This window comes from Glossina fuscipes, unplaced genomic scaffold, assembly GCF_014805625.2.
Source record: "Glossina fuscipes isolate IAEA_lab_2018 unplaced genomic scaffold, Yale_Gfus_2 1, whole genome shotgun sequence".
NCBI lineage: Eukaryota > Metazoa > Arthropoda > Insecta > Diptera > Glossinidae > Glossina > Glossina fuscipes.
The window spans coordinates 15,304,358-15,330,600 of NW_023998415.1; the positions used below are offsets into that span (position 1 = coordinate 15,304,358).

The 26,243-nt window shown below is 33.6% G+C and overlaps 4 protein-coding genes across 5 annotated transcripts; 2 read left to right on the forward strand and 2 right to left on the reverse strand.

Moving 5' to 3' along the window:
- Positions 1-1,012: 1,012 nt before the first annotated feature.
- Positions 1,013-3,779, reverse strand: LOC119631244 (ATP-dependent RNA helicase DDX42). The gene is made up of 2 exons (XM_038023286.1): positions 2,354-3,779; positions 1,013-2,290 (listed from the first exon to the last, which is right to left on the reverse strand). Exons 1-2 carry the CDS (start codon positions 3,671-3,673, stop codon positions 1,223-1,225), a joined length of 2,388 nt encoding a protein of 795 aa, XP_037879214.1. The 5' UTR covers positions 3,674-3,779; the 3' UTR covers positions 1,013-1,222.
- A 1,611-nt stretch (positions 3,780-5,390) lies between these two features.
- On the forward strand, positions 5,391-6,724 carry LOC119631474 (biogenesis of lysosome-related organelles complex 1 subunit 4). The gene is made up of 3 exons (XM_038023709.1): positions 5,391-5,598; positions 5,675-5,746; positions 5,808-6,724. The coding sequence occupies exons 1-3, from the start codon at positions 5,533-5,535 to the stop codon at positions 6,156-6,158; spliced, it is 489 nt and encodes a 162-aa protein (XP_037879637.1). The 5' UTR covers positions 5,391-5,532; the 3' UTR covers positions 6,159-6,724.
- Positions 6,725-6,897: 173 nt separating this feature from the next.
- LOC119631473 lies at positions 6,898-7,809 on the reverse strand. The gene is made up of 2 exons (XM_038023708.1): positions 7,617-7,809; positions 6,898-7,556 (listed from the first exon to the last, which is right to left on the reverse strand). The coding sequence occupies exons 1-2, from the start codon at positions 7,626-7,628 to the stop codon at positions 6,960-6,962; spliced, it is 609 nt and encodes a 202-aa protein (XP_037879636.1). The 5' UTR covers positions 7,629-7,809; the 3' UTR covers positions 6,898-6,959.
- A 2,602-nt stretch (positions 7,810-10,411) lies between these two features.
- On the forward strand, positions 10,412-11,322 carry LOC119631799 (selenoprotein F). 2 transcript variants are annotated; one of them, XM_038024313.1, is made up of 3 exons: positions 10,412-10,493; positions 10,548-10,681; positions 10,736-11,322. In XM_038024313.1, exons 2-3 carry the CDS (start codon positions 10,632-10,634, stop codon positions 11,112-11,114), a joined length of 429 nt encoding a protein of 142 aa, XP_037880241.1. In that variant the 5' UTR covers positions 10,412-10,493; positions 10,548-10,631; the 3' UTR covers positions 11,115-11,322. The 2 variants fall into 2 exon arrangements, with proteins under 2 accessions (XP_037880241.1, XP_037880239.1); XM_038024311.1 differs by having other exon boundaries at positions 10,566-10,681.
- The last annotated feature ends 14,921 nt before the right edge of the window (positions 11,323-26,243 follow it).

Genomic DNA, 26,243 nt, shown 5'->3' on the forward strand with positions numbered 1-26,243 from the left:
TTAAATTTAAAAAATAAAAAAAAAGGAGCATTTGTGTTTTATTTGAAAGTCATGACGTGGTAAAATATTTTCATATAATCTCACGTCGATTTCGAAGCAAACCAGACTCGGCGCCCTCTTTAACACATTACTGTTTAATTGAGAGATTGGCGAAAATTGAAAGAAATAGAGAAGCGACCGTAGCCTAGTGGATATGTGCCAGTGAATACTATGCCTACAGCGACTAAGCAAGCACTCACTGCGACTGCGGCTAAAGTAAAATCGACCGCATTGAAATTTAAACCCGCAAACCCGTTGACTTGGTCGTTGCGACCATTACCTCTTAGTCTACTTATGCGGATTATCGACTATCGACTAACTAAACTAAACATCTGTACGGATCAACTTACGATCGCCAAAAGAACGTTTAAATATTTTTCTTGCTTTTTACATATTGAAGACCATTTAAAAAGTTGCAAAAAAATCATATATGAAGAACACAAAGCGTTTGTATATAGGTTCTGCTATTCACCTTTATTACTGAAGCTACTGGCGTTTCATTCTCTTAACATCACGACTGTCATCTGTCAAAAGAAAATATTGTCTAAAACAAAAATCTTGACCTGATGTTCTTTCCTTATACACTTAACCAAATTCATTTTGTATGCCCCTCGAATAATGTAAAGTCAAACGTGAAAATCATATTTGGTTCTTTGCGTTATTTATTAAATAATTTTTCTAATACTTCATCTTCAAGCGTATTTGTTGAACGTTTTATGTTAACTTTTTCCGGACTTTAAATTCATATTTTGGCAGAGGCAAAGGCAAATTGAAAAGATGAAAAAAATGCGGACATACGTACGTAACGGATGCCGTAGAATGGGCTAAAGCAGACTAAACGTATACTTTTAATTTTAAATTAATTACAAGAACACGCTGTTATTTAATTATATTATTGTAGATCAAGAATTTATTACTTTTCATTGTATTGAATGCAAAATACATTTCTACATATAAAATAGTAAAAAAAAAAAAAATTTTTGAACAAAATTTTTTAACAACATCTTCTGTTTTTCTTTTATGTATTAAATACATACACATACACCGATTTGCAAACAGAAAGTAATCAATTACTGATTAATACATAAACTTAAATTAAAATTTGAAGTTTTATTACGAGTACAAAAAATTCACTTCGAAAACAATCTAGAAAATGTATACATTTTTTTCAAATGTCACTCATTTAATCCCAGCGACTTTTCTTAGCTTTGCGCTTTCCCGAATTTCCATCGGTACTCGAGGTATTACTGTCACCACTGCTAGTGCTATTATTAGATTGTAATGCTGGAGGAGGCGGCGGTGGTGGCGGTGGCACGGGCGCCGTGAATACTCCTGTCTCAGGTAGAGTTTCCTCCCAGGTGCGATCAGTAGAGGGTCTAAATTGTGACATATATTGCGAACGAAATGCTTCGCGCATAGCAGCATAACGATCCGTGGCCGGTCCGGCTGATGACAATGACTTGCTGGTTGATGAATAACTGTTAAGGCTAGGGCTGCTGGAATTCGCATCAGATGTAAACGATTTGGCACGATAACCTAAACCAGTGCCACCGATTGACGGTTTCTTACCCTTGCCCTGCTTAAAACGAGAACTACGAAACCATGAGCTTTTCATAGCCAATTCCATTAGATCATCCGGCACTTTTTGATCAGCACCTTCCAAATTACGAACCAAATGCCCAGCAAACTCTTTATCCTTGTCGGTAACTAAAGTGTAGGCAGTTCCTTTTTCACCAGCTCGACCGGTACGACCAATACGATGTGTATGTGTATCGATATCACGTGCAATATCATAATTAATTACATTTTTAATATGCGGTATATCTAAGCCTCTAGCTGCCACATCCGTAGCCACTAGTATATCACATTCCTTCCTTTTAAACTCGGTTATAACCTTGTTTCGGTCGGCTTGATCCATATCGCCATGCAATAGCAAACAACTGTATTCTTTAGCAAGCAAATTGTTTGCTACCGTTTCAGCATCGACCTTTTTGGTAACAAATACCAACACACTACCTTCAGAAAGGAACCGCACCAAATTCAAAAGCAACCAATTCCATTTTTGCATAGGATTTGGGAATAAAAACACATGCTGTGTAATGTCTTGGTTTGCTTCGTTGAGATCACCTTGAACTATACGAACTGGATCGGTCAGTACATCGCGGGCTAACCGTTCAATGCGTTTCTTGAAGGTAGCCGAGAAAAGAAGGGTTTGACGATCTGGTCTGACATGATTGCAAATAGAACGCACCTGATATTAAATATAAACATTCAAATCTTCCTCGCAATTAGATTATCAAAAAAAATAACTAACCTGGGGTTCGAATCCCATATGAAACATGCGATCGGCCTCATCTAATACTAAGAATGTGACCCTTCTTAAATTGGTAGCCTTCATCTTAACCATATCAATCATACGCCCAGGTGTGGCTACAACAATCTCAGCTCCTTGCTCTAATGCCTTACTTTGTTCCCATTTGGAACCGCCTCCATAACAACAGACTACGTTAATGTTGTACACTTTGCCGAACTTTTTGGCTTCATTATAGATTTGCAGCGATAATTCTCGCGTTGGTGCCAAAATCAAGCCTATGGGCCCGTCACCAGCATTCAGTTCTCGTTGATCCATTATGTGCACCAACATCGGCCAGATAAATGCAGCCGTTTTGCCAGAACCCGTTTTAGCAATACCGATTATATCTCTTCCCCCTAAGGCGGCTGGTATAGCTTGCGCCTGAATTGGTGTGGGCTGCGTGTATTCAGCTTTTCGTATAGCTTTCATAAGACTTTCATCGAAGCCAAAATGGCCAAATGACGTAACCGGTTTAGGCGGTTCGGGTCCAGTCACTTTAACACCTAAAGTTTTACGCAAATCTCGCACCTTTTCTTCGCTTAAACCGAAAATATCTTCATGTGGGGTATAAAAATTCTTCTCAAAAGGATCATAGTCAATTTCAGAATGATAAATTGATGGCAAAGGATCTATATCCTTCTTTTTGGGAGGAGCAATAGGATTGCCATCTTCATCGTAATCAATTTCAATATCGGAACCATCATCTCTTAAGCCGGCATTGGGGTTTTCCTCCATGTAACGGTAGTAGCTTTCCTCATCGTCTTCTTCGTCAATATCACCTCGCACACCCTTTGAATTGACTACCGATGACTGGACTGGAGTGGTGCTACTTGAAATACTTACCGTAACACACTGGTCACGCCTAGCTTTCTCTTTTTCTACTTGCTGTTCAATGCCAGCCATAAATTGATCTAAAGGATCATCATCAGAATCGTTATTTTCTTGCTTTCGGCGAGGCTGCGGCCCTGGTGAGCCCGGTGCTGGTATATAAGCTTGCTCCGGCACTTGCTCATCATCATCATCAAAATACTCATCCTCAGTGCAAGCTTTACGCTTGCCTAAGTAATTTTGGGTATTGGAATATTGACTAATAGATTCCAAAGTTGAATAACCGTACTTTGAAGTACCTGAAGCGTTATTGACGACTCTATTGCTACCCTTTTGATAGCCTTTGTGGTTTAGTGAGGAGGGTGGCGGTACAGCATTCATCGAAGTCCCACCACGATTTGTGGATGATTTATATGGATAGCCACCGCCTCCAATGCCACGATAATTGCTCATATCAATTGCTTTTTAATGCACAAACTCGATTTTTCCAAATTGCAAATAATTGAATAAACTCTGCTTTTATTTTCCGGTCAATAAAATACTTTCTTTCGCGTATAGGATCGTGTTGCCAATATTAATTGTTTTCCCCAAAATTGAGATTTCTAAATCCCTTAAACGAGAACATAGGAATTACACAAAACAATATATAGTGCTCAACACAATGATTGTGTTACGTTGTGGGTAAACGCAAATTTTCGTCAAATTTTTAATATTTTCGCGAACGTGTCTTCTCATAGGCAAACCTATAATGTATTGTTGTGACAACCAAACATAACATGTGGTCAATATTTTAGTTTTTGTAGTGGCTATTTGCCTTTACCAAAAACAATTGTATTGTAAAAAAAAGAAACTACAAGGAAAGAGAAATTTAGTTAGATTACATTAAGAAAATTAAATTATTTAAAATAAAGTAAATCCGAATAAATTTGAAATGCAAAAACTACTAACCTACGCGGTATATAGCATATTTGCAAATAGTTTATTGCAAAGTCTATATTTTTTAATTGGCAAATTGGTAAAATGAATTGGAGGACGCCCTACAAACGACTACAACGGGGAGGCATTTTCAAATGGCGCCGCCTCTACTGCAGCTATACTGCAACTAATGCTTTACTCTTTTTAGGGCATTTGATAACAGCGAATAAATACGTATTGGATCTATATAAGCATCGTGTGTGTGAACATAGTCTTTTTTACAGAGCTGAAACATATGTGAACATTGAACTACAATATTTTCAAGGGAAAGCAACACATATCGGCTATTGGGGAAACTATATATGCTTCGGATCAGCGTTAAAGCCCTGGATTGCCCTATTCTTGCCCTTAAAAAGATAGTACAAATATATTTATTTTTTTAATTGTCAATTGTTTTAATCGCGTTTAGTAGTCAAAAATTGGAAATTTTGACGTCAATATTGTTCTATAAAAAATGTTAATTCTTGCAAAAATCACTTAAAGTATTCGTTTAGAATTGCTGAAACGGCACATAGAAATGAGAGGAGATGCTTTCGAAATTAAGAAAAAGTAAGTGTCGAATTTATATGTTATCGAGGTCGATTGCAATTATTTTGTCCTTATTAACTTTATATTTCGATACCAAAAACTACCGTAAATATAAATGAAGTCATCGCAGTGAGTGTGGGGAAATCACATTAACATATTTTAGTTTGCCGATTTTTGAATCAAAAATTTTTAGTATTAACGCCGTAGAAAACATCACCCGCATTCTCGTCTCCGGCGCCAAATACACCGTGTGAAGAAGCTTATTATTAAAATAAAAAAAATTTTTAAAAAATGAGATCAAAATTGATAAAATTGATTCTGCTCGAAAGCCAAATCAGTTGACGATCTTACATGAGCCTTTCAAGAATAAAATATTATCGAAAACTCCGCATTGAGTAGAAATGATGGGGAAGAACTTATCCGGATATCCGGACGTTTTTGTACTAGTTCTAACTTTTTTAGTTTTTCATCTTAGAAAATTGGTAACAAATTTTTGCCGTGTAGTTGCTCTTACTGATAGAATTTTTTTTTTTTTTGCTTTTTACATATGTAAAATATATAGACATAGATAAATAGCATATTTAGAAAAAAAAAAAAACGAAAAAATTATGATAATAATAATATCTGTTGGTGTAGAAAGAATATTTTATTTTTAAATTTGAAGTTCAGATGGGAGTTTCGTTCCGTTCTGCTTAACAAGGAATGTAGCGGAAGAAATCGAAGCAAGCGCAGCTGGAATAGAAGAGGAAAACAGCTGTTTCTTATTTGGAATAATTGTAGCAATTCAAAGAACACAAGTATCAGTAAAAATGGTAGAGAAGAAAGCGGCTGAAGATTATGCCAAATTGTTTCAAAGCATAAGTCTGGACAAAGAGGTTTTATATACATTTAAAATGATATATGTAACTAATTCAAATTTTTTATTGATGTATTAAATTTGCATAAAAATAGGTGAACCCCATATGCATGAATATCGAGGATATGTTGGCACGTTTGGATGAACTGGAAACATTATTAGCTAACGTTAGTTCTTTAAATGGAATTCCAGTTTTATTTTAATTCTTATTTATTTTTGCTTCCTCAGGTGAAAGCCGAAAATAACATTATCGTAGATCAGTATACAAACAATATTGTGGGTTTTGCAAAAGAATTTCGGATATTACAAGAACGCATTGATAAATTAGAAAATTTTATCGATTTGGTGAATAACAACGTAGACGAAGTGGAGAAATCCTTAGATATAGCCGAAAATGAGTTAAATATTACAGATTATAGTTTAAAAGGCTTAATATTTAAACCTTTTTTGTCCAAAAGCAAATCTAGTAACACAGTTTCGTTAGATAGTTCAATCGATGAGACCATAATCCCAAGCAATATAAAAAATAATGAATTTCGCCCGACAGAGATATTTAAAACTGATAACTATTTTAAATGAGTTATGGTATAGACACTATGAATGCAGTTAGTTAAGTTTACTATCTAAGAAAGAAGAAAAGTATTGCTATTGATGCTTATTGATGATTGAAATGTAATTTCTCTTGTGCCTAAGAAAACTATATGGATACAAAAATTATTACAAAGCTTAGCACTTTAATTGAATTCACGAATCAAACTTTTCAAACCGTTACTAAAATTTTAGGTTGTATATGAGATCTGCAAAGAATGTTTACGAGGCGCAGCAGCAAAGCTATACTTCGTACATTGCCCGTCTTACGTTTACGTCTTAAAATCTCAATTTGCGATCTGAAGTTTATCAGCAAAGCGAAGCTAGCGCCTAAATATTTTCTTTGAATTATTGCTAAGTTTTTTCTTTTTTGTTTTTGAAATTACCATAGCCTCCACAAATGATGAATATTCGCCTTTTGTTTGCCCCTTGCTTCTGTCCTATTAAGCAATATCTAGTATAAACGCATCATCTAGTATTAAAATGTTGTCCGTCTGTTCTACTAACGGCAAAGTTATTATCGCAGCTTTATAAAATTCAATACTTTTCCAACTTAATAAAAGGCTAAGGTGTGGCTATATCTCACATTTGAAATTGAAAAAAAGTATTACGTAAATACGATTTCCTTAGAAAAGGTTGTGAATTACAATTTTATTAAAACGACTTGCAAAATTATCTTTAAATTGTTGAATTTAAGAATTCATTTTTTAATATTTATTGGTTAGCAACTACTTCTCCTTTAAGTTTTATATTTAAGAAAAAAAATAATTATCTACGGATTGTATGATCGGTTTAATGTTTATGCTCAGCCACAGGTTCTGTGGCTGGTTTCGGGCTAATTATTGAAAGTTCTGTGGTGCTGGTTTTTTCCTCATTACCTTTAGGTTTTTCGTAAATCACACCAGTAAGATCTTCAACTTGAACATCCCGTTTGTGTTTATGCTCGTGATTCTTTACACTAACATCTTTCTTGGGATCTTGTTCTTTGACGTCGATTTTTTCTCCTTTAGTTGACTCTTCAGAATGATGGTACTTCGGTACCAAAGGTACAGGCACATCGCGTTTATGTTGAGGTTTTTGTTCTATAGGTTTTCCGAGTAGAACCGGATTCTCCTGCTTAGGAGCGATTCGCACTACAGATTTCTCTAAGGCAACGCTTGGTTTTCCTGGTGCTGTTTCTGTATGTTCGGGTTTATGATCGCGTTTACTTACATGATGTTCGTAACCATGAGGCAATACACCGGACTTTGATTTTTCTTCAGATTCCTTTAGCTTGGTGTCAGTAGAAACTGTCGGTTCAATGGGACTGGGACGTTGCAAACCGCCATTGGAAGACGTGGTGAGTGTAGGCTTCGCAGTGCAATAAACGATGAAAACAACCAAGAGAAACTAAAAGGAATCAAAAGTTTCCTTAATTTACAATATTTTGAATATATTTGCAAAACTCACAAAAATTTTCATTTTATTTTATATATATAATTATATATATATTTTTTATGTATATAATTTTATATATATGTTTTTTTTATTTACTTGCTGTCCGTAAGAAAGTCTATAATATACTAAGTCACTGAAGACTAAATTACAAAATATATATAATGATTCTTTTTAATATTTAAAAAAAACAGTAAAAAAGGTTACTACTTTTCACTTCTATTTATATTTGTTTTACTTTATTTATTTATTTTGTTTTTTTTGTCGATGCTAATCAATTCGGAGTACAGTGCTAATCAATAACCATCACGGTTTTTTTTTTTTTTTTTTATAAAATTGAAAAAGGTTATTTTTATTAATTCATCGTAAACATGTTTATGAAATTGAATCAAGTTTAACCAATATATTAGTAATCTTACATAAAGTAGAAAATCTCTAATTAACGGTACTTACTTTTTATACTTCTTTTCGCACATTTAAATAATAATTTATCAATTAAAGTGAGTTTTTATTATTCAAATATATTTCTCAAGAGATTGGAAATGTGATTATAAAATAGTTCGTTGAAAAATAGGCAAAAACAAATTGTTAATAGTCATTTTTCTCAACCAAACAACCTTATAGAGCCTGAAAATCGAAATATTACCGATATTGTAACAAATGAAATCAAAACTGATGCTATTAACATCGTGAAAAGCCTAGAAAAATAAAAGCGAATTAGTATTCACCCTGAAACCGTTCGAAAAGTTTTAAGATCCAGCGATTTTCGTAACGTACTATTATTAATTTTTTTTATTTTGTATTGTATGTATTGTGTAGACTTCATGGGACTATTGTATGAGTCCGCAGTCCAAAAGATATTCAATAAAGCAATTTTTCTGAATTTTCTTTTCTTAAAACGCTCGTTGAACATTAATAATGAAACTGTCCAGCAAATAAAACAGTATCACACACCTCCCCTTTTTGTCCAACTTTAGACGAAAAGCTCAAAAGTCTTTAACAAATTTTTCATCATTTATGAAGAAGTAACGTTCATGTAAATAAATATACCACGATAATTGAAATAACATTTTTTCAACAAATTGACGGTATTAGGTAGGTGATCCGCCTGGGTGGCCGAGTAGGCAAGAGTCTCGACTAGCAACTCAGTGGTCGTGGGTTCGAATCTCAAGTCCTGTAGAGTTTTTAATAAAGGCCGATAGCCTTATATGCTAGTGCTTTTAAGAGTTTAGTCTTAGAATTTATTTCTCTGGCGAAATTAATAATAATAATAATAATACGTAGGTGAATGCACCCATATATATATATATATATAGTTGATGCGATTTTAATCCATTAGCTGTGACTTAACTTATAACTACTGGTTTCACTTCAGATCCCGACAAAGACCTTTAAAGACTAAGAAATTCGAAAATGATATGTCACTATTATTTAAATGTTGTACAAAATTGAATTTATGTCAGTTCTCGAATAAGAAGCAGCGAAAATTTGACATACTTTATAATTAATACGTAATAAAAATTTAAAAAAATATAAACAATACTTTCAACATTCAATTTGTTATTCGTTTTATTTTAATAGACTTTTTTACGCATAATATTTATGTACATATCTGCACATATATATAATCCAGTCGTCTGTCAAGTTGATTATCGTGCAAACATAGGACCTCGTGTTTACGTTGAACCTTTTTTACTCACCTCAGCAAATCATCTCCTGTTGATTTGCTCACTCACAAACGAAGAATAATTTTTTAATTTTTATGATAAACAATAGCATCACACAGTATAACTGTCTTATCCGCTTTACAGTTGTTTCCCCGAGGTAAAGCACACCCTTCCATATTAGAAATCAGATCCTTACTTTATAGGCTCAAAACAACACTGCTGGTAAAATTGCATATTCCAGGCCATCTCAATTTAATGATCGTGCTCTGATTCCTACAAATCTGACGGCAATCGGCAAAAAAACATTAAGTTCTTTCTTGGCAACAGTGATAGAATAATTCACCTTACGGTCGTCATTTATACTATTTATTTTCACAAATAAATAAAGCCCCTTGGTTTAACAATTGCGGACACAGACGTGACACTATTTGTCTTATTAACCGGCTGATGTTTAATCCCACGAGATATAACGATCATCTATTCAAAATTAACATAGTGAATAGACCTTTATGTAGTTGTGGAGTCTTACAATCTCCTGATCATTTCCTATTTGTCTGTGCGAGCGATACCAGCTCTATTCGCCATTCCATATTTCGCAGGTTAAGTATATGTGGCTTACTTCACAATCTTTTCTTTTTTTAAATTGTGTCATCAGGCCATGTAAGCGTTTACAGTCACATTATAAACATACTCAATTTTACACATTGTTACTCTCACACCCTTCAATTCCTTCATATGACACTTTATCCTCATGTGCTACATTACTTCTTACACAACGGAATTTATTACCCGCTCTTCCGTTCGAATCTACGTGGCGGACGAGTAATATGCATATTATAATAAAAGTTAAGAAAAATAAATAAATAAATAAAATAACGTGCCGGATGTATAACACGCAAAATTAAAAAGACTTTAATCAAATAAATATTAAAATAAATAAATAATAATATTATATATACGATCTAAGGCTCAAACAAGGAACTTTGTGTTCATATTGGGCATTTTTACACATCTCAGCGAGCTTTCGATTGTTGTTTCTTGAATAACCGAAGAATAAGAAGAAGAGAAGAAGGAATGTAAATAACAAACATCTGGTATCGCTGACAACGCACTTTATGGAAATTGACGTGTAGAAAAAAGTAGCTGCTAGCATTCTACTTGCAAGGAAAAACGCTTAGATCACAAAATGTTAAAATATTTATGTGCATTGTTATTACTGTGTATAGTAAGTGTAGATTTCTTTTAGATTTTCTTTTTTAATATTATTATTAAATTAAAGTAATTCTTTACGTAAAAGTCTTATGCGTGGTCAGAGCTTACAACGCAAGGTTGCCGTGAGCTGGGTTTCATCAAGAATCAGTTAATGTGTTCCAGTTGTGAGAAATTGGATGATTTTGGTTTAGAAACTTTAAAGCAAGTATACAATTAAATTTTCTTGTAAATTTTTTAAATTAAACACTTATGCAGAGCTCATTGTCGGGAGTGTTGTACTCTCGACCAATTGCCTGCTGCTCACCGTCGCTACCCTATGGCCATATTAGAAGTTTGCACTTGCAAATTTCGTGCATATCCTCAGATACAGGCATTCATCAAAAGCGGTCGTCCAGCGAAATTTCGCAATCTTACTATTCGATATGTACGTGGCTTGGATCCTATCATAAAATTGTTGGATTCGAATGGTAATGTAAAAGAAACCTTATCTATAACTAAATGGAATACCGATACCGTGGAGGAATTCTTTGAAACACACTTAGAGAAACATGAATCACTTGGGAATAAGCAATCGTTTAGTGTAATTGAAGAAGAAGACGATGACGACGATTTTCTAAAATCAAATTTGGTTTGAAAACGCCTATGCACATAGAAGTGATTTTAGTGTCTTAAAATAAATATATTATATATTTGTTTATACAATTTCATCTATAACGATAAGTGTTTTAGGTTAAAATCAAATTTATTACAAAATTAAAAAGCGATTTAAATATGATTGTGCATTAATTTTGTTCATTTGAGATTAAAACAAATTAATATTGAACAAAAAATAATCGATTTTTTTTTTTGATCAGTTTTTTTAATTATATTTTTATAAGTTTGTCTATTTCTTAAAATGTTTTAATATAAGTTATAATAATGTTAAACAGTTCGTTAATGTTACATATTCGCTGGTAGTCTTTAATTTTTCCGATAAGAGAACATTAATTTTAATTTTTTTTTAAATAAAATTAGAATTCTGTGAAAGTTTTATGAAAAGAAAGAGCATTTTTTCGTTATGCCATTTAAAACTCCAACTTTTGACGAACTATTTCATTTCCATTTTCCTGTATTCTAGAAGGCGTTCCTGCCTATTAAACTAATACACACTCTTTTTCAAAGATAAACGCGGCCGTATTGGAAGTCAAAGAGAAAACGATTTGGTAATAGATCCAAATCTTCTGGCGCATTGCAATTTTCAAATAAGGTGGCATTTTACATATGAATCCACTGAAGGCTAATATTAAGAAGGTTTAACTCAAGTTAAAAATTTAACCGCCCTGTTATGCATTCTTTATTGTTGCGTCCATTGACAGAGTATTTCCATTGAGTATAGCATTTACTTATCTTTCTTTTTTTTTTCTGAGTTTCTGCGATGTCTGCATATCTGCAAAGAGCGATGCTTAACAATATGTTCAAATTTGTTATCAGGGTACCGTGCATTGCAAATTGTATTATAATGAATGCTTTACGACGGAGTTGGTTCAATTGGCAATCGGAATTGATTTCAAAGGGGCGCGCAAGTGTAAGAAATAAAGAAATTATTAAGGCTGCAAGCGGGTTTTCTATCACTACAGAGTGTACATTAGAGAAAATTTTTACAATTGGAAAACTTGGATTACTATGAGTCAGGCAGGCACTTCATTTACTTTCTTTAATTGTGCAGCAGCATTTTCAAATATACGCCCCACAGATTTGCATATAATTTATAAATTCGGGTCGTCATCGTTAACAGATTTGAGTGTAGTAACAATATTCTCTTTATCTCTTATATTTGGGCGTCTTATTAGAGCGGGCAAATTGTGAAACGTAAGCCTTATTTGTAAAACTTGTCTATTGAAACGGTCTATATAACAGTGCATTAGGGGTAGTCTTTTACTTTTTTTTTCCCACAAGTTCAGTGGGCGAAAATGAATCTTGATTATCTGCAAACGTTTTGAGAGGTTGGGGTATCAAACCCCGATAGGCTTTTGCAATAGAAAACCTTAAAAAAAAAAAAAAAAAAAAAACATAGAAAAAAGGAAGAAGTTTAAGACAGCCCATATCCTTCCTATATTTATATATGTATATATATATATATCATTTATTCCCTTTAAGCCCAAAATTCATGCAGAAAGTTAACATGGCAGAGTGCCAATGTTTTATTTATAGAACTGACATTTTCTTATCAATAAATCAATTATTATATTCATAGTTACGTTAAATTAATTAATTATTCAACATTTCAAGCTGTTTTGTTTTATTTTTTTTTATTTTCAATAAAATTGAAGAATCTTTTTAGTTCACTCTCAATTGGGCGTAAACTAACTTGAAATTTGAAAATACATATAATAAGATAATCTAACAACAATACAAATATGATGATAATTATTTATAATATAAGCAGATAAACTAAAAATAAATTTTGTTTGTGTCTTAATAAATAACGTATACAAAATAACTAGTGTTGACAACGCAATTCGTCATTTTGCAATTACTACTGAAGGGGTCGTTGATGAAAAATGAAGCGTTGATCTCTAATAAGAAAATGTATTGTAACCGGTTCTTAATATTAATGTTCAACTGCACGGAGCCAAATAAAAATATTCTTTAATACTATTTGCGTAAGCCATTCACATTATGACGATTGAGCTAAGGTGATTCATTGGAAATAAGCAAATACCTGATTGCATATAAAACAGATCAGATCAATGCATTGAGATGAACAAAACAAAAACAAAAACAAAGCCATCTTAAACAATACTTTGTATCCGTTTTAGTTCATTAGAATCTAACTAAACAATATCATGAGTAACTGATGATATCAATGCAAGCAATTGTGTACGTTGCTTATTAATAGGACTTTATAAGGGACTATAGAAACGAGACAATTCAAAAAGATATTTAAAAGATTTCAAAGTTACTCTTCACACCGATTGTATACTTAACATTTATTTATAATATCCGGTGGAAGCATTTATAATATTATATATATATATATATATATATATATATGTATGTATATAAAAAGCAAGATGTGCTTGATATCAGTTCAATAACTTCAGACTTGATGTGAATACTAATTTTTGTAGCATTTAAAAATGAAATTTATTGCATTTAAAAAATTCTTTTTATTTTAGTTTTTGTTTTGTTTTCGTTTTTTTTTTTTTTTTTTTTTAATTTTATTTATCTTCCTAACCTGTGTTATTAATTATGAATTTTATTTTAAAAACAAATCCCACTTTTGTTGCATTAATAAGTTGCTGATATGTGACACACGGGTATGCACACTCACACAGCCATTCATACTCATAGAGAAAGAAAGAGAAAGAAAGAAAGAGAGAGAGAAAGATTTATATCTATTAACATTTAATAAGATTTTATTTTTACGATACATCCTGTAAATTATACTAAGCGAATAAAAATGCTTGCAACGGGTCCCATAAAAAGGTGGCTACATCCCCTTCTGTCTGCCTCTATATTTCCTATTCTTAAACTATAAATCACAGTTTTCGGATTTGCTGTAGAGAGTTACGCAGACAGAATCTTAAAATAAACACGTGCGCATGTGTTCATTTTGCTGCCTTTATGGCCATCCGAAAATGAGGGGGGTACACGTTCAATTTATACTTCGGGGTATGAGATTTGGAAGATGGATATGTCTCCTCAGTCGATCGTCTATTGTCCGTTAATGGAACAATTGATATATAAACTTGCAACTTCTTATATATACATTCTTAATTGATAGCTTCAAACAAAGTCGCAAAATAGGCGTGTGATCCGCACAATGCCGCATCGAGAATGAATATAAAAAGAAACGTTATTTGCAATCTATAGTAGATACTTCTCTAAGACATGGATCGGTCAGCGCCATTTAAAATTTTTGGACAATATGAGACAACAAATGTAAAAAATTTTGCTGTCGCTCTTTTGGTGAAATTTGCTATAATAGTTTTACATAAGCCGCATTGAATTTCGCCAGAGATCGCAAATTATTTGAAAAAAATTCTATGAAATTCTCTTTGATATTTCTTTTAGTCAGAGTATATCATTTTCGCACCTTGTGCTTGAGCGGCCATATGGCTATATGATCGAGTTTTAGCTTTTTAATAAACATTGTAAAAAGACTTCGGGAACACTTTACAGAAGTGGTTATGCACGGGGGGGGGTTCTGCATTTTATCCAGCAAACATTCAAGAGACGTTTCCACTCAAGATGTATACACGCACTGTCGAAACTTGCTTACTGGACACGCGGTCTCCTTCACCCTATTACCTTTTTGGGGCAGATCACAAAGATAATCTAGGATAAGGATCTAATAAATCAAGATATAATCTTTGGAAAGGTCGGAAAGGAATTATTGGTTGATCAGTAGATGGCCTGACAATGTGATTCGGTGCTTTGCTTGCAAATACCACATGTAGAGATATACCTCGATACTGAATTGACTGACTGGAGTCGAACGTAACTCTCTTTTAACCTTTTCAAACGACAATTCAGATTCCTCTAAGTATTCAAAACTTTTGTTTTTCTTTAACATATCTGTTACGCGGGCAGACATGGACGCATAATTGCGAACAAAACGTCGACACCAATCACAAATACGTAAAAATCTTCATTCTTCTTCTTGAATAGCCTGGACCTTATCGAGACCTGTTTGGATGGTGCCATTAATTGGCCCAGATAGTTTATTTGTTTTTGCAATAATTTATTCTTTTCAATATTAATGGTTACATATATATAACACAATTTCAGACAATACTTCAAAATACTCCTCAGAAGTTCTCAGAAACAATTAGCAAATCGTCATAACTAAAAAAATGCTTGATAGAATAGGTGAGGCGGCGCCATTATCATAAATTGAGATAATGGCCTTTCCTCTGACGGTAACTACCACACAGCGCTTTTAAATTAAGGCTTGTAATGGACTTTACCCTTTGTAATCTACTCAATATCTTACCAATCAAGGGTAGTTCACTGTTCACTTTTCGAGCATCTAAGCATAGCCGAACGTTTCTTGACTTAATGGATGAGGACAAAGCGCTTTGAGGGATTTCTTTATCACCCCTAGAGTGAGCATTCTATTAACTTTGGCGAAAAAAAGTTTTTCAACAACATCTGCGTGCAGAAACATGTTTACATGTCCATCAGCGGTCTTTAAAGATACATTGTACTCCCAAGGATATTTAATTTCTTGAAGAAACCGTTTTCTGCACTTTCCAGCTAAGCACGATATGGAACTCAATAGAAACAAATGTTCGTATGTCATTTCGATGAATATCCAAAATGGTGGCGGAATAAAATTGTCTTCTACCTTATAGATTAATTTACCAGAATCACGGCAAACGAGTGACAGATCGTTTAAGTCGTGTCTAGAGTGCCGAAGGAATTATTTGTAGCGTTCCTTATACATTGAATTAACTCGAACTGATTAGGTTTTGGCATTTCTAACCTCTCATCAGGATCGGTTTGAGTCGAAATGAAACGAGCTAACATTGACGTATCTTAAATGCCATCGAACGATTCAGAGAGCATCAGGACGAGTTTCTTGAAAATTTGCCTCTTTTAGAACAATATCGTTTGGAAGCATTTGGGATTGCACAACCATAACAAAATAAACGCCCGGCAGCTAGATAGTCTTCGAAACGATGACCGTTCTGCGGGCAATCCCAACCAAGTTAATAGATCATTTTCATAGAGCATATAGCATTAGCATATAGTTCATCCAATTCGATTTCGAAGCGATGTTGAACATGGGATTTTGTGAATTTATCTATATTCCATTCTTCGTCAGGTAATTGATGTCTCAGCACCAATTCTCTTAAGCAAGCTATAGATGCAGCTTCGAAATGCAATAGATCTTTACGAAGTCCCGGGCATAAAATTCTTTTTAAATTTTTTTAATACTTCAGCAGCGCAGGGGTGCTTCATGTCGATCGGTGAGTTGAAGAATCGCATCATAGTGCACATGAAACTTTTCAGGCAACTTTTGTTTCCGACAATGAATCAATTCTCCCAAATCTAAATCGAAATGATGATCACTAAATTGAACTCTAATCTCGCGGCACAATAATTCCCAATCAATCAGCTACAATATACAATGGCATCTCTGATATCAGTCCAAGGCTTCCAAGGCAAGCGCTTCAGCGCGGTATAAAAAATTATCAATCGAGCTCGCCTCATTCTTGTTTCCACTGAACTTGAAATAGAAACGAGAAATAATGTTGGACGCTTTATCCGGACTCAATTCGTATGATGAATATCCATCCCATTGGTGGGCTAGGCTGCTCCTGAGATGAAACAGACTGAATCGGCAATTTATCAGACTTAGAACAATGCTGACGTGCGTTCAGCTTCAAAGAAGCCAATTTGCGTCTTCATAACATTAATGATGAGCGACTATTAACCTAGATATGGATACGCTAACAATCGCTGATTTTGATTGTATGGCCCGAGCATTTGGTTTACCTTAATCGTTTAACTCAGACTCTGGAGCTGAAGATCTTTAGTACTATCATTTTCATTTTTTGTAATCCATAAAGCTAACGTAGCAGTTTCAGTAGTACGTTTATGTGGCCTAGGTCTTAACTCAGTTTAGAAGAAGGCCCTTTCGAAATATCAAGTAGATTGCACGACTCCGACTTGTCGAGCCGGCAGTGTTTGTCATATATGGAACACTCTTATCGTTCCTGTATATTGCAAGGCATTCCTTGTGTATGAGGTGGAAACTAATGTCTCAAGCGCTTGGTACTTCTGTAAGGATGAGGCGCATTATCTCAGGCAACTAGTAGTTAAATTTATTAGATTAGAACCAGCTCCCGACTGTGATGTCGCATTGAGCGATCAATCAACTGCTGTAATGATATTAAGCACAAATAATACACAGGCAAAGTGCCAAGAGAGAGAGAGAGAGAGCGAATATTTTTTTCCAAAAAGTAAAACAAAAACAAAACGAACTTTATGTGTAAGTAATATGTAGGATGTTGTAGAATGATATAGTGTATATAGTATGATATAATGTAATTAATTTATGGTATAAATGTGGTTAAGATGTTTGTTATGAGGACATGAATAAAAAGAAGGAGGTAAGGTGAAGAAAACAGTAAATAAAGAGTGATGTGTGCTCAGATGGAATGGTTAATTTCGATAAGATAGACGCCACGTTAAGTCTACCAAGTAAAATAATGGACCGACGGAGGCCCTAAGTAGGGCTGGATACCGTAGCCCAGAACATGACATCAACCCATTCGGCAAGAAAATCTGGACAATCCGTCAAACTCCATAAGGATTTCTTCGCCTGCATTACTTGGGTATATTCGTACGTGGAGAGTTTGCTGCATAAAAAGTGAAACCCTTCTCTACAACTGACGAGGTAGACAGATTTACAATGACACGTGAATTTATCCTTTGTGACTTCCAACCTCTTGACCTTCTTAGCTTTATTATAATATTTCGCTCCAGAACACTATCGCCGAATCTTTTAGAAACACCATTTTTATCTGAAGAAAATAAAAAAAAAAAAGAAAAACTAGGAAAGCGAAAACCATGAAATTTTGATGCTCTACGGTACTGATTAGGCGTAACTGTTTTTCCATTTTTGGTATGTAATGTACAATTAGGCATAGAATTGTTTTCATTGTACCTGCTGTAGTCTATAAGTAAGTAATGAGCAAGGAAGCCCATTGAAAGCAGAGACGACTTGTAATGAGCCGCAAAAGCTCAGCCTTGTCGTTTCAGGCGTAGATGACAACAACTTCTATGGCTGGACAGTTGAACAGTAGATTTTTTTTTTTTTTTTTTTTTACCGTGTTATACGGGCAAGGTCGCAATGGTTTTGCACCGCATTGTCCGGATACGGGGTTGACCGCACTTTATGTAGGCCCTCACGTCATCATCTTCTCGTGGTTGTTCGAAAAACCAATCAGTGTTAATGTAGAAAAAGATTCATAAAATACATACATATACAGGGTTAGTAGTTGAATTACGTATCCAGAGATTTCCATTATTATTTTTCTGGAGAATAATGCGTTACCTAAACGAATGTTAAAATGGTCCCGTTTACTTGATAGGCCTGGGTATCGGCCGATTCGCATCATAAACAATAATGACCTTCTTAACACAATATTAAAATGCAATGAGACGGCGCGACTTTGTTTTTCTAATAAGATTTTTCCGAATATCATTTCAGTATCACATCAGTATCACCCTAGGCGCACATAATCTCATCGCACAATTCTGAACGTATAACAGTGAAGAGCAGAATTGGGATCATGTCCCAGTAGTATATTTTATTATATAAGACGTTACATATTGAATATTCGTATATATGTATGTTTAATAATACATACGCAATAAAACATACTTTCGTTTATCAATTTTATAAAAAAATTTATTTAAAATTCATAAAATACCAAAGAAACGCTAATAAATTCCGATAATCAATGACGAATATTATGCACGCGTATGTATGTATGTACGTATATCTATTATATACATCATCAATTTATATAAAAAAAGTATTCCATTGCTATACGCATTAAAAAATTGTGCATAAACTGCACTATAACCTTTAATCGAAAATCTCTTTCACTTTGTTTTTCATAATATAATTATTTCTCCTATTGTTTGTTGATAATTTTCTCTTTACGCGACACTTTCAGGCAAAATTGCTGCTTTCTATTTCACTCTACCATTATACAGCATTTTTTGTGGTTCTTCTTTATACCCATCAGCGAAGGACGTGCGGTATATACATTTTGTCAAAACGTATGCAACAACGCTCGGAAGGCAACTTCAGAGAGCCGACAACATCTATCTTCTATCTATATTCTATTCTTGATCAGCATCAAAGTCTGAATTGACTCAAGCATGAACGTCTGTCTGTCTGTCTGTGTAATGTCTGTTATAAACATTCTCCTAGTCGCGCAAATGAAGCTATTGACTTCTTATTTAGCAGAAACATTGAAAGTTCTTATATGCCATTCGGGGATTGAAGATCGACCAAATCAGTCGTCCACAATTTGGTTTTTTTGCTAATTACTCGTAAACTGCAACGGGTCAATCTACGAAAATTTGGATGTGTATTGTGTGGCCAATCCTGCAGCACTTGTAGAGAAACGCGAAAAATTTACCACGCCTACCCGGCGTGTACCTATTTTCTCAATAACTTTAAAACGCGCAGAAGCAAGCTTCGTAAACCGCATAAACAAAATCGTAGCTTGTTTTAAATTTCGAATGCATGTCCTAAGCATGTCCGTAGTATGTAGTATCTCTAGTAAACATTCTCAGACTACAAATTTGCAAAAGAAAAGACACGTCTACAACACCTATGCAACACCAACAACTGTGAAGACATTTGCTTTTCGCATTCTTTGCGCGTTACTTCTACAATACAATAGAAGATACAGTGACCATGCAATGCTGTAGATTATGAAAATTTAGTTCTTTTGTTTTTTTTTTTTAATTCTTTTTAGGATAACGGTGATGGGTATAAAAAATTCGTTCATAACCTGAACATAATTTTCTGACTTGTTTTAATTATTATTAGATATGCTAATGAATTCATTAAAAAGAGAGTGAGAGAGAAGGTGAGAGAAAGGGAGTGAGAGTGAGTGAGAGTGAGAGAGAGAGAGAGAGAGAGATATTGAGAGAAAAACTAAGATTATTTAATGTATTGCAAGTAAGGTATAATTATTTTTAATACAAGATTTTTTATTATATTCAAAAACAAATAGTGGCGTGAGAGAGACAAAAAAAAGCCATTTTTAAAAAATAATCACAAAACGTTTATAACGTGACGTTGATGCCTTAGCTTTTCTTATCAATTGTTGCACAAATGCAGATAATGCCTAACAATTGCCAGAGTGTGTGTATGTATATGTGTATGTGTGTGTGTGCGTGTGCGCGCATGTGTTTATTATTTAATTCTATTTATTTTCTACTTTCTTTATCTTACCCATGCAATCTTTTGTGCCAGCAATCGTTACTCATAAGAGTAATTTTTCGCTTTGTTTGTTTTCCTTCACAGATAGATTGCGTGATTCCTAACACATGAATATTTTTCTTTGATTTCAATATAAAGCATTTAAACTGTAAAAAGTGAGAATGGAACAGGAGGAGGACCGAGGCTACTTAGCTCTAAGCAAATGCTTGCAGCTGTCGTACTTAAGTACTTTCATAAAATGGCATTTTTTTCGATAGTTAAAGGATTCTTTTTTCTCTTAAATTTTTTTTTTTTTTTTTTTTCAAAAATAATCTGACACATATGTAGGTAGGAAAGCTTTTTTTACGCATTTGTATGTGTATTCTTAACGACACATGCACATGAGAAATTATTATGTAAAAGCGAAAGCAACCTAATATTTATCGTATAAGTATAGGTATAAATTAATTTTGTCATTCCTCTTGCAACAGAGTACGATAAACGAAACGCATCGAAGCACGATTTTATGCATAAGTGTGAGATTTTCAATTGTTTAAGCAATTTTCTGTTGGTCGAATTTTATTGATCATTAAACAAATTCCCATTGTTTTAGGATATATGGGTACTGGGAAAGATAAAAAAAAAAAAAACAAAACCAATAGTAATATGAACGTAACACACTCTCCAAATGTATAGGGGCTGAAAATATGAAAGAAGCAAACAATCGAGTTGTTGTATTAGTTGTAACCGTTCTACTTCTCGATTGTAAAAGTTGCATAAAAAAGCGGAGAAAAAGTCCTAAAATGCACCAGTGCGCGGATCGCAACTCAAAGTTAAGAATTATAAGATTTATGAAAAAGTTCATCTATCAGAAATTCAAAGAGTAACTCATAGCTTCACAAACGGAATGACAAGGTTTAATACGCTTCGATTTTTCTGCGATGTCAATGAAACTCTTTATGATTTCAAAGGAAAACGGAACATCATCCCTTTACCCTACGCCACTTGCGGTACGCGGTACAAGTCTACGGATGCATGCAACATCCGGTAAAATTTGAGACAAACCCGCCCTTTATTAAGTAAGCAAGCTTGCTTGTCTGTCTTGTTGGTTTGTGTCTCACCTATAGGTCGCGATATTTTGTGATACCAGTGACGTGAAGGGTTCGGATTGGATGGATCACTTCTTCGACCATTTTGAAAAGTCATTTGAAAGTATAACAGCAGGATGGTGTAGGGCATTTAATGTTGAGCCTTGGCCCACTATAGTGTTTCTAACTTGTTGAGTAGCTGAAATTCTCTTCAACGCACATATGTTTCGTAAAGTTTGAAAAAAAAAAAAAAATTGTTTCTCAAACTACCATATCTGCAACGACAGATAACCATGTAATCTTTTCTTGGTAGACAGTTCGTCAACAGGTTACTAAACATTTATTTTACAACATATATTCATATATATGCAAATGAATACACATATCACTCTTTGTGCAAACGCGTGTATCACTTAAACACATAGTAAGATATTCTTTTTAGAGCTAAATAAATATGTACATAAATAATCTCTTATACAATAATAATATATAAACCTATATATATATATATATATATATATATATATATATATATACGCGCATATGTCTGCTTATGCTGAATGCTGATGACTTGGAAAAAAAAAATCATTTCAATATAACGTGGTATAGCTACTAGAGAAGCGAAGTTACGAAGTTCAAATCTTTTTCTTTTTCATTTTGTATAAATGTTAGGTGCTTGCAAAAATTTTCGTCGGCAACATCTACTGCAATAAAAATAACAAACAGTGCATATAACGATTAAATTCGATTATTTTGACCTTTCTACACTATTATCGAGTTATTATTCAACCTATTCATACGCTTATCATGGAGCGCATATAAATTGCATTTTCCAGCATCAGTACTTCGCCTGTTTAATTCCCAATTGCAAATTTTGCTTTCAACAACTTAAAATTCGTGATTTTGATATTAAGGACAAAGAACGGCCTGGACGACCAACGAATCTCGAACACATTGAATTACAAGATTTATTGAAGGGAAACTCAGGTTCAACTCTTAAAGAGCTTTCGAACAACTGTTTCTAGTTGTTTACATGGGGTCCGAATCTACGATCCAAAAGTAGATAAAATGGCGACCTCACAAATTGACTGAAAATGACGTATCGAACAATTTCAATACCGCGGTTTCATTACTAGCCAAGCACAAAAAGAAGAGTATTTTGTGTGTAAGCGTATTGTGACCGGCGACGAAAAGTGGATCTACTACGACAATCCGAAGCACAAAAAGTTATGGGTTTGTCGGAATATTCATGGCCATAACGTTTTGCATATGGTGGGATCAGCAAGGATGCTACAAGCCCCTAAAACCCAATTAGAAATGTTGCTGCAGGCATCTATTGACGGCAAATGAATAAATTGGACGATCTATTGTTGCGAACAAATCAGCAATGGCGGCTAAAATGGTTACCATATCGACTGAATCGACTGTCGAAAATGTCAAATGTTGTTGCAATTGTTGTGATAGATACACTGTTGCTGCTCGAACGGGAAGTTCTGCCACACCCAACATACTCACTAGACATGGTGCCTTTTGATTATCATTTGTTCAGATCGATCCGATATGGCTTGGCTGGCACGCATGTCCACAAAGTTGAAGAAGTGCGAAACTGGACCGATAATTGGCTCGCTGCCAAGCCGATACAAGCTCGTTCGACACGGTATCGACACGTTGCCAAAAGGATGAGAGGGAGAAAATTGCAAAAAATTATGGAAAATATATCTATTAATGTCAGTTGTACCAATTTGTCTCAATAACGCCTTCCTTATTCAAGTGAAAAAATGGCCAACATTTTTGAAAGCACCTAATGTACATATATATATATATATATATGTATACATATATGTATATATATATAATGTACATTGTGCGATTTTTAATGCGTCAATTTCTTTTAAATATTTGTTAGTTGGCATTGAAAAATCGACGTACATTGTATTGAAGTCAACGATGCATTTTATATTTCATCCCTTTATGTGATACTCCGACAAATCGGCATTTCGTTCTATCTCCCGCACCTTTACCTAATTGTCATAGTAAAGAATACACACAAGCCGTTTAAGCTCATGTTATAAATCAACTTTTTGGGAAAACATGTATAAGCCATCAGTTCAAAATAAGATCAATAATCACACCGTGAACAAGCTCGATCGTCCCCACTCTGAAAAAAAGCATTTTTGCAAAAGAGATGCATTTCCGTATTAACGTACGGTCTTTAAAAAAATGATTTTGAATGAAAATGAACGCCATATACGCTCAACCCTTGAAATGACACGCAGTTCACCAATATATTTTTTCTTCGAATCTTAAATCGTTTCTTTTCTTCTTCTGCTTCTTTTAGCTGACAGTGTCTTATAGAAGCTTATGTAAATAGATTGCCCCAGTCGAAGATGCATTTCAGCTCGTTGCTGCTGATTTAATTCTAATGCTAGAACAATTTGAAGACAAAGGTATTTTATTTTAATTTTGACTGTGTCTTAAAATGTGTCGAAACTTGGACTTTGGAATTATATAAGCGACGTGAGAAACTAGAAACAAAAAAATGCTGCCAACAGACTCTATAACAACAACTACTACAGCAGAAGCTATTATTGATAACCATTGATAACGGAAAACACAGGAAACATATCATCTACTGATGATGGCATTCCTGATCCGGTTCATAATAAACGGGCACGCTTGTTATCAACTAGCTTCGAACAATTAGGAAATTGATATTTATTCTTGATTTCAATATCAATTTGTATATGCTGCACATGTTAAGCTATGGACTGAAGTTGCATTGTGCACTACTTTGATTTATTATGTAATATGGATTTCATTATTACTTTTTTGCACGGTTTCATGGAAAAATATTTCGAATTTTTTTTATCTTACACCATTTTTTAAATTGCGGGACATATCCCCAACTTTATCATATGACGCATGTTTTTTTTTACATAATTTTTCTTTTTCCACGGATTTTTAAGAAATGCATCTGTCGTGTAAACAGTGAGTTGGATGTATGCCCAAAAACGCAGAAGATAAAATAGCTTCGCTGCAATCACGTTTCAGTTTAATCGATAACCGTGCAATAGTTTTGCACGGTGAGCGTTTTTTAAAAAAATCCAGAAGATGTCATTTATTGTCCACTGTTATCACGGGCTACCGGTAACGCTACTAAGCGAGTTTGAAATTATTGGCAATTTCCTTCAATTTACCTACGAAGGACTAATTTCCCTAAGACATGTCTCCAAGCTTATGGAAGTTGCAATTGACTTCAAAAAAAAAAAATAAATAAAAAATTGCTGTCACAGAGTGCTTACGGAATTCGTGAATATTGACCAATCAAAAAAAATAAAAAAATATCGCCTATAATTGACAATCAAGGTTTAATATATGTAAGTAGTTTTGAGTAAAATTTAATCAAAATTGTCGCTAATGTCGATTTTAAGTAGAAAGTTCGCTTGAGAAGCCAATTTTATTAGAATTCGACCCATCCTAAGATATAAATCAATCTTCGATATTTATGACGATAAAGACAAAAATTTAAAAATTTAACATTAACCGTTAAAAGGATAATCACTTACCGAGACGAGATATCATATATGAGAGTAACCTAATTCAAAACGTCGTGTGTTTGATTTCAAATCATTTTTCGAGAAAAACTTGTTGCGATTTTAACAGACTACCAGGTTACAGGCATTTAAAAAAAAATACAAACTTCATTGACGGCTATATGGATACAATTTGAAGAAAAATGAAATAGATCGGCTACAATTTTTTTTAATAAATAATATCTGGGCATCTGATAAGTTCAGTTTACGTTTCAAAAGCGTTGAAAGCGCTGAAGCATAGATCTCTGGCAGCACTTTATCGCAGGTTAAATAGATTAGACATGGAATGGTGAGAACAATCGAATCCACTTCAAAAAAAAAAAAGAAAAGAAAACTGATTGCGTACATGGTTTTGTACGTGAACCAGCGACTACTTTGGACGAATACTTATCTGAAATTCAATGCAAAATATTAATTAATATATTATATGAAATTTATAATTTATATTTACAATGTTTAAAATTTCGAAACGACTTGGCTTTCACATATCACTTCCAATGATACGGTCAATCAAAAGCTAGAAGAAACTTACCTGCTTTTTATTTATTTATTCATTTATTTAATTTAATTTTTTTTTTTTTGTTTCTGTAAAAATTTCATATCACCACTTTTCATTAAGATTTCAAATATACAGAATTAAAGATTTATTTGAAACAAATAACACACTGTGTTCTGACATTTACATATGAAGTGTATTGTTGTAGTATGTTGTGTATTTTCTCTCATTTTCTTCTTTTCTTGTGTGTATGTGGTATAATTATAAATTATTAAATATATATTATAGTTTATATATGTATATACACATAGAGATATACGCATATACACATACATTTAGATACACATTATATAAAATCGTACATTATAGAATTTATACAAATAGATGCCCGTACAGGATAATACAGGATAAAAAAACATAAAATTGAATCGAAATTAAATTAGATTAAAAAAAAAATTTTTTTTTTTAGTATAGAATTCTTCATTCATTTTAATAGAAATGAAATTTTTTTTTATCGATTTAATTTTTTTTTTTTGAAGTGAAACTTTTCTTTTGGCGTTAAAGTAAATCATCTCACATTGTGACATAGAAGTGTCTAACGCTTTCTATGGTATATCGGAACGTATACTTCATTTTTTTTTTTTTT

Bases quoted from the DNA above. Each gene is read 5' to 3' on its own strand.
- LOC119631244 (XM_038023286.1), bottom strand. From the start codon at position 3,673: ATGAGCAATTATCGTGGCATTGGAGGCGGTGGCTATCCATATAAATCA. The intron at 2,291-2,353 runs GTTAGTTATTTT...ATTTAATATCAG, and splicing joins ATATGGGATTCGAACCCCAG to GTGCGTTCTATTTGCAATCA.
- LOC119631474 (XM_038023709.1), top strand. From the start codon at position 5,533: ATGGTAGAGAAGAAAGCGGCTGAAGATTATGCCAAATTGTTTCAAAGC. The intron at 5,599-5,674 runs GTTTTATATACA...GCATAAAAATAG, and splicing joins GCATAAGTCTGGACAAAGAG to GTGAACCCCATATGCATGAA. The intron at 5,747-5,807 runs GTTAGTTCTTTA...TTGCTTCCTCAG, and splicing joins TGGAAACATTATTAGCTAAC to GTGAAAGCCGAAAATAACAT.
- LOC119631799 (XM_038024311.1), top strand. From the start codon at position 10,455: ATGTTAAAATATTTATGTGCATTGTTATTACTGTGTATA. The intron at 10,494-10,565 runs GTAAGTGTAGAT...TTTACGTAAAAG, and splicing joins CATTGTTATTACTGTGTATA to TCTTATGCGTGGTCAGAGCT. The intron at 10,682-10,735 runs GCAAGTATACAA...ACACTTATGCAG, and splicing joins TTTGGTTTAGAAACTTTAAA to AGCTCATTGTCGGGAGTGTT.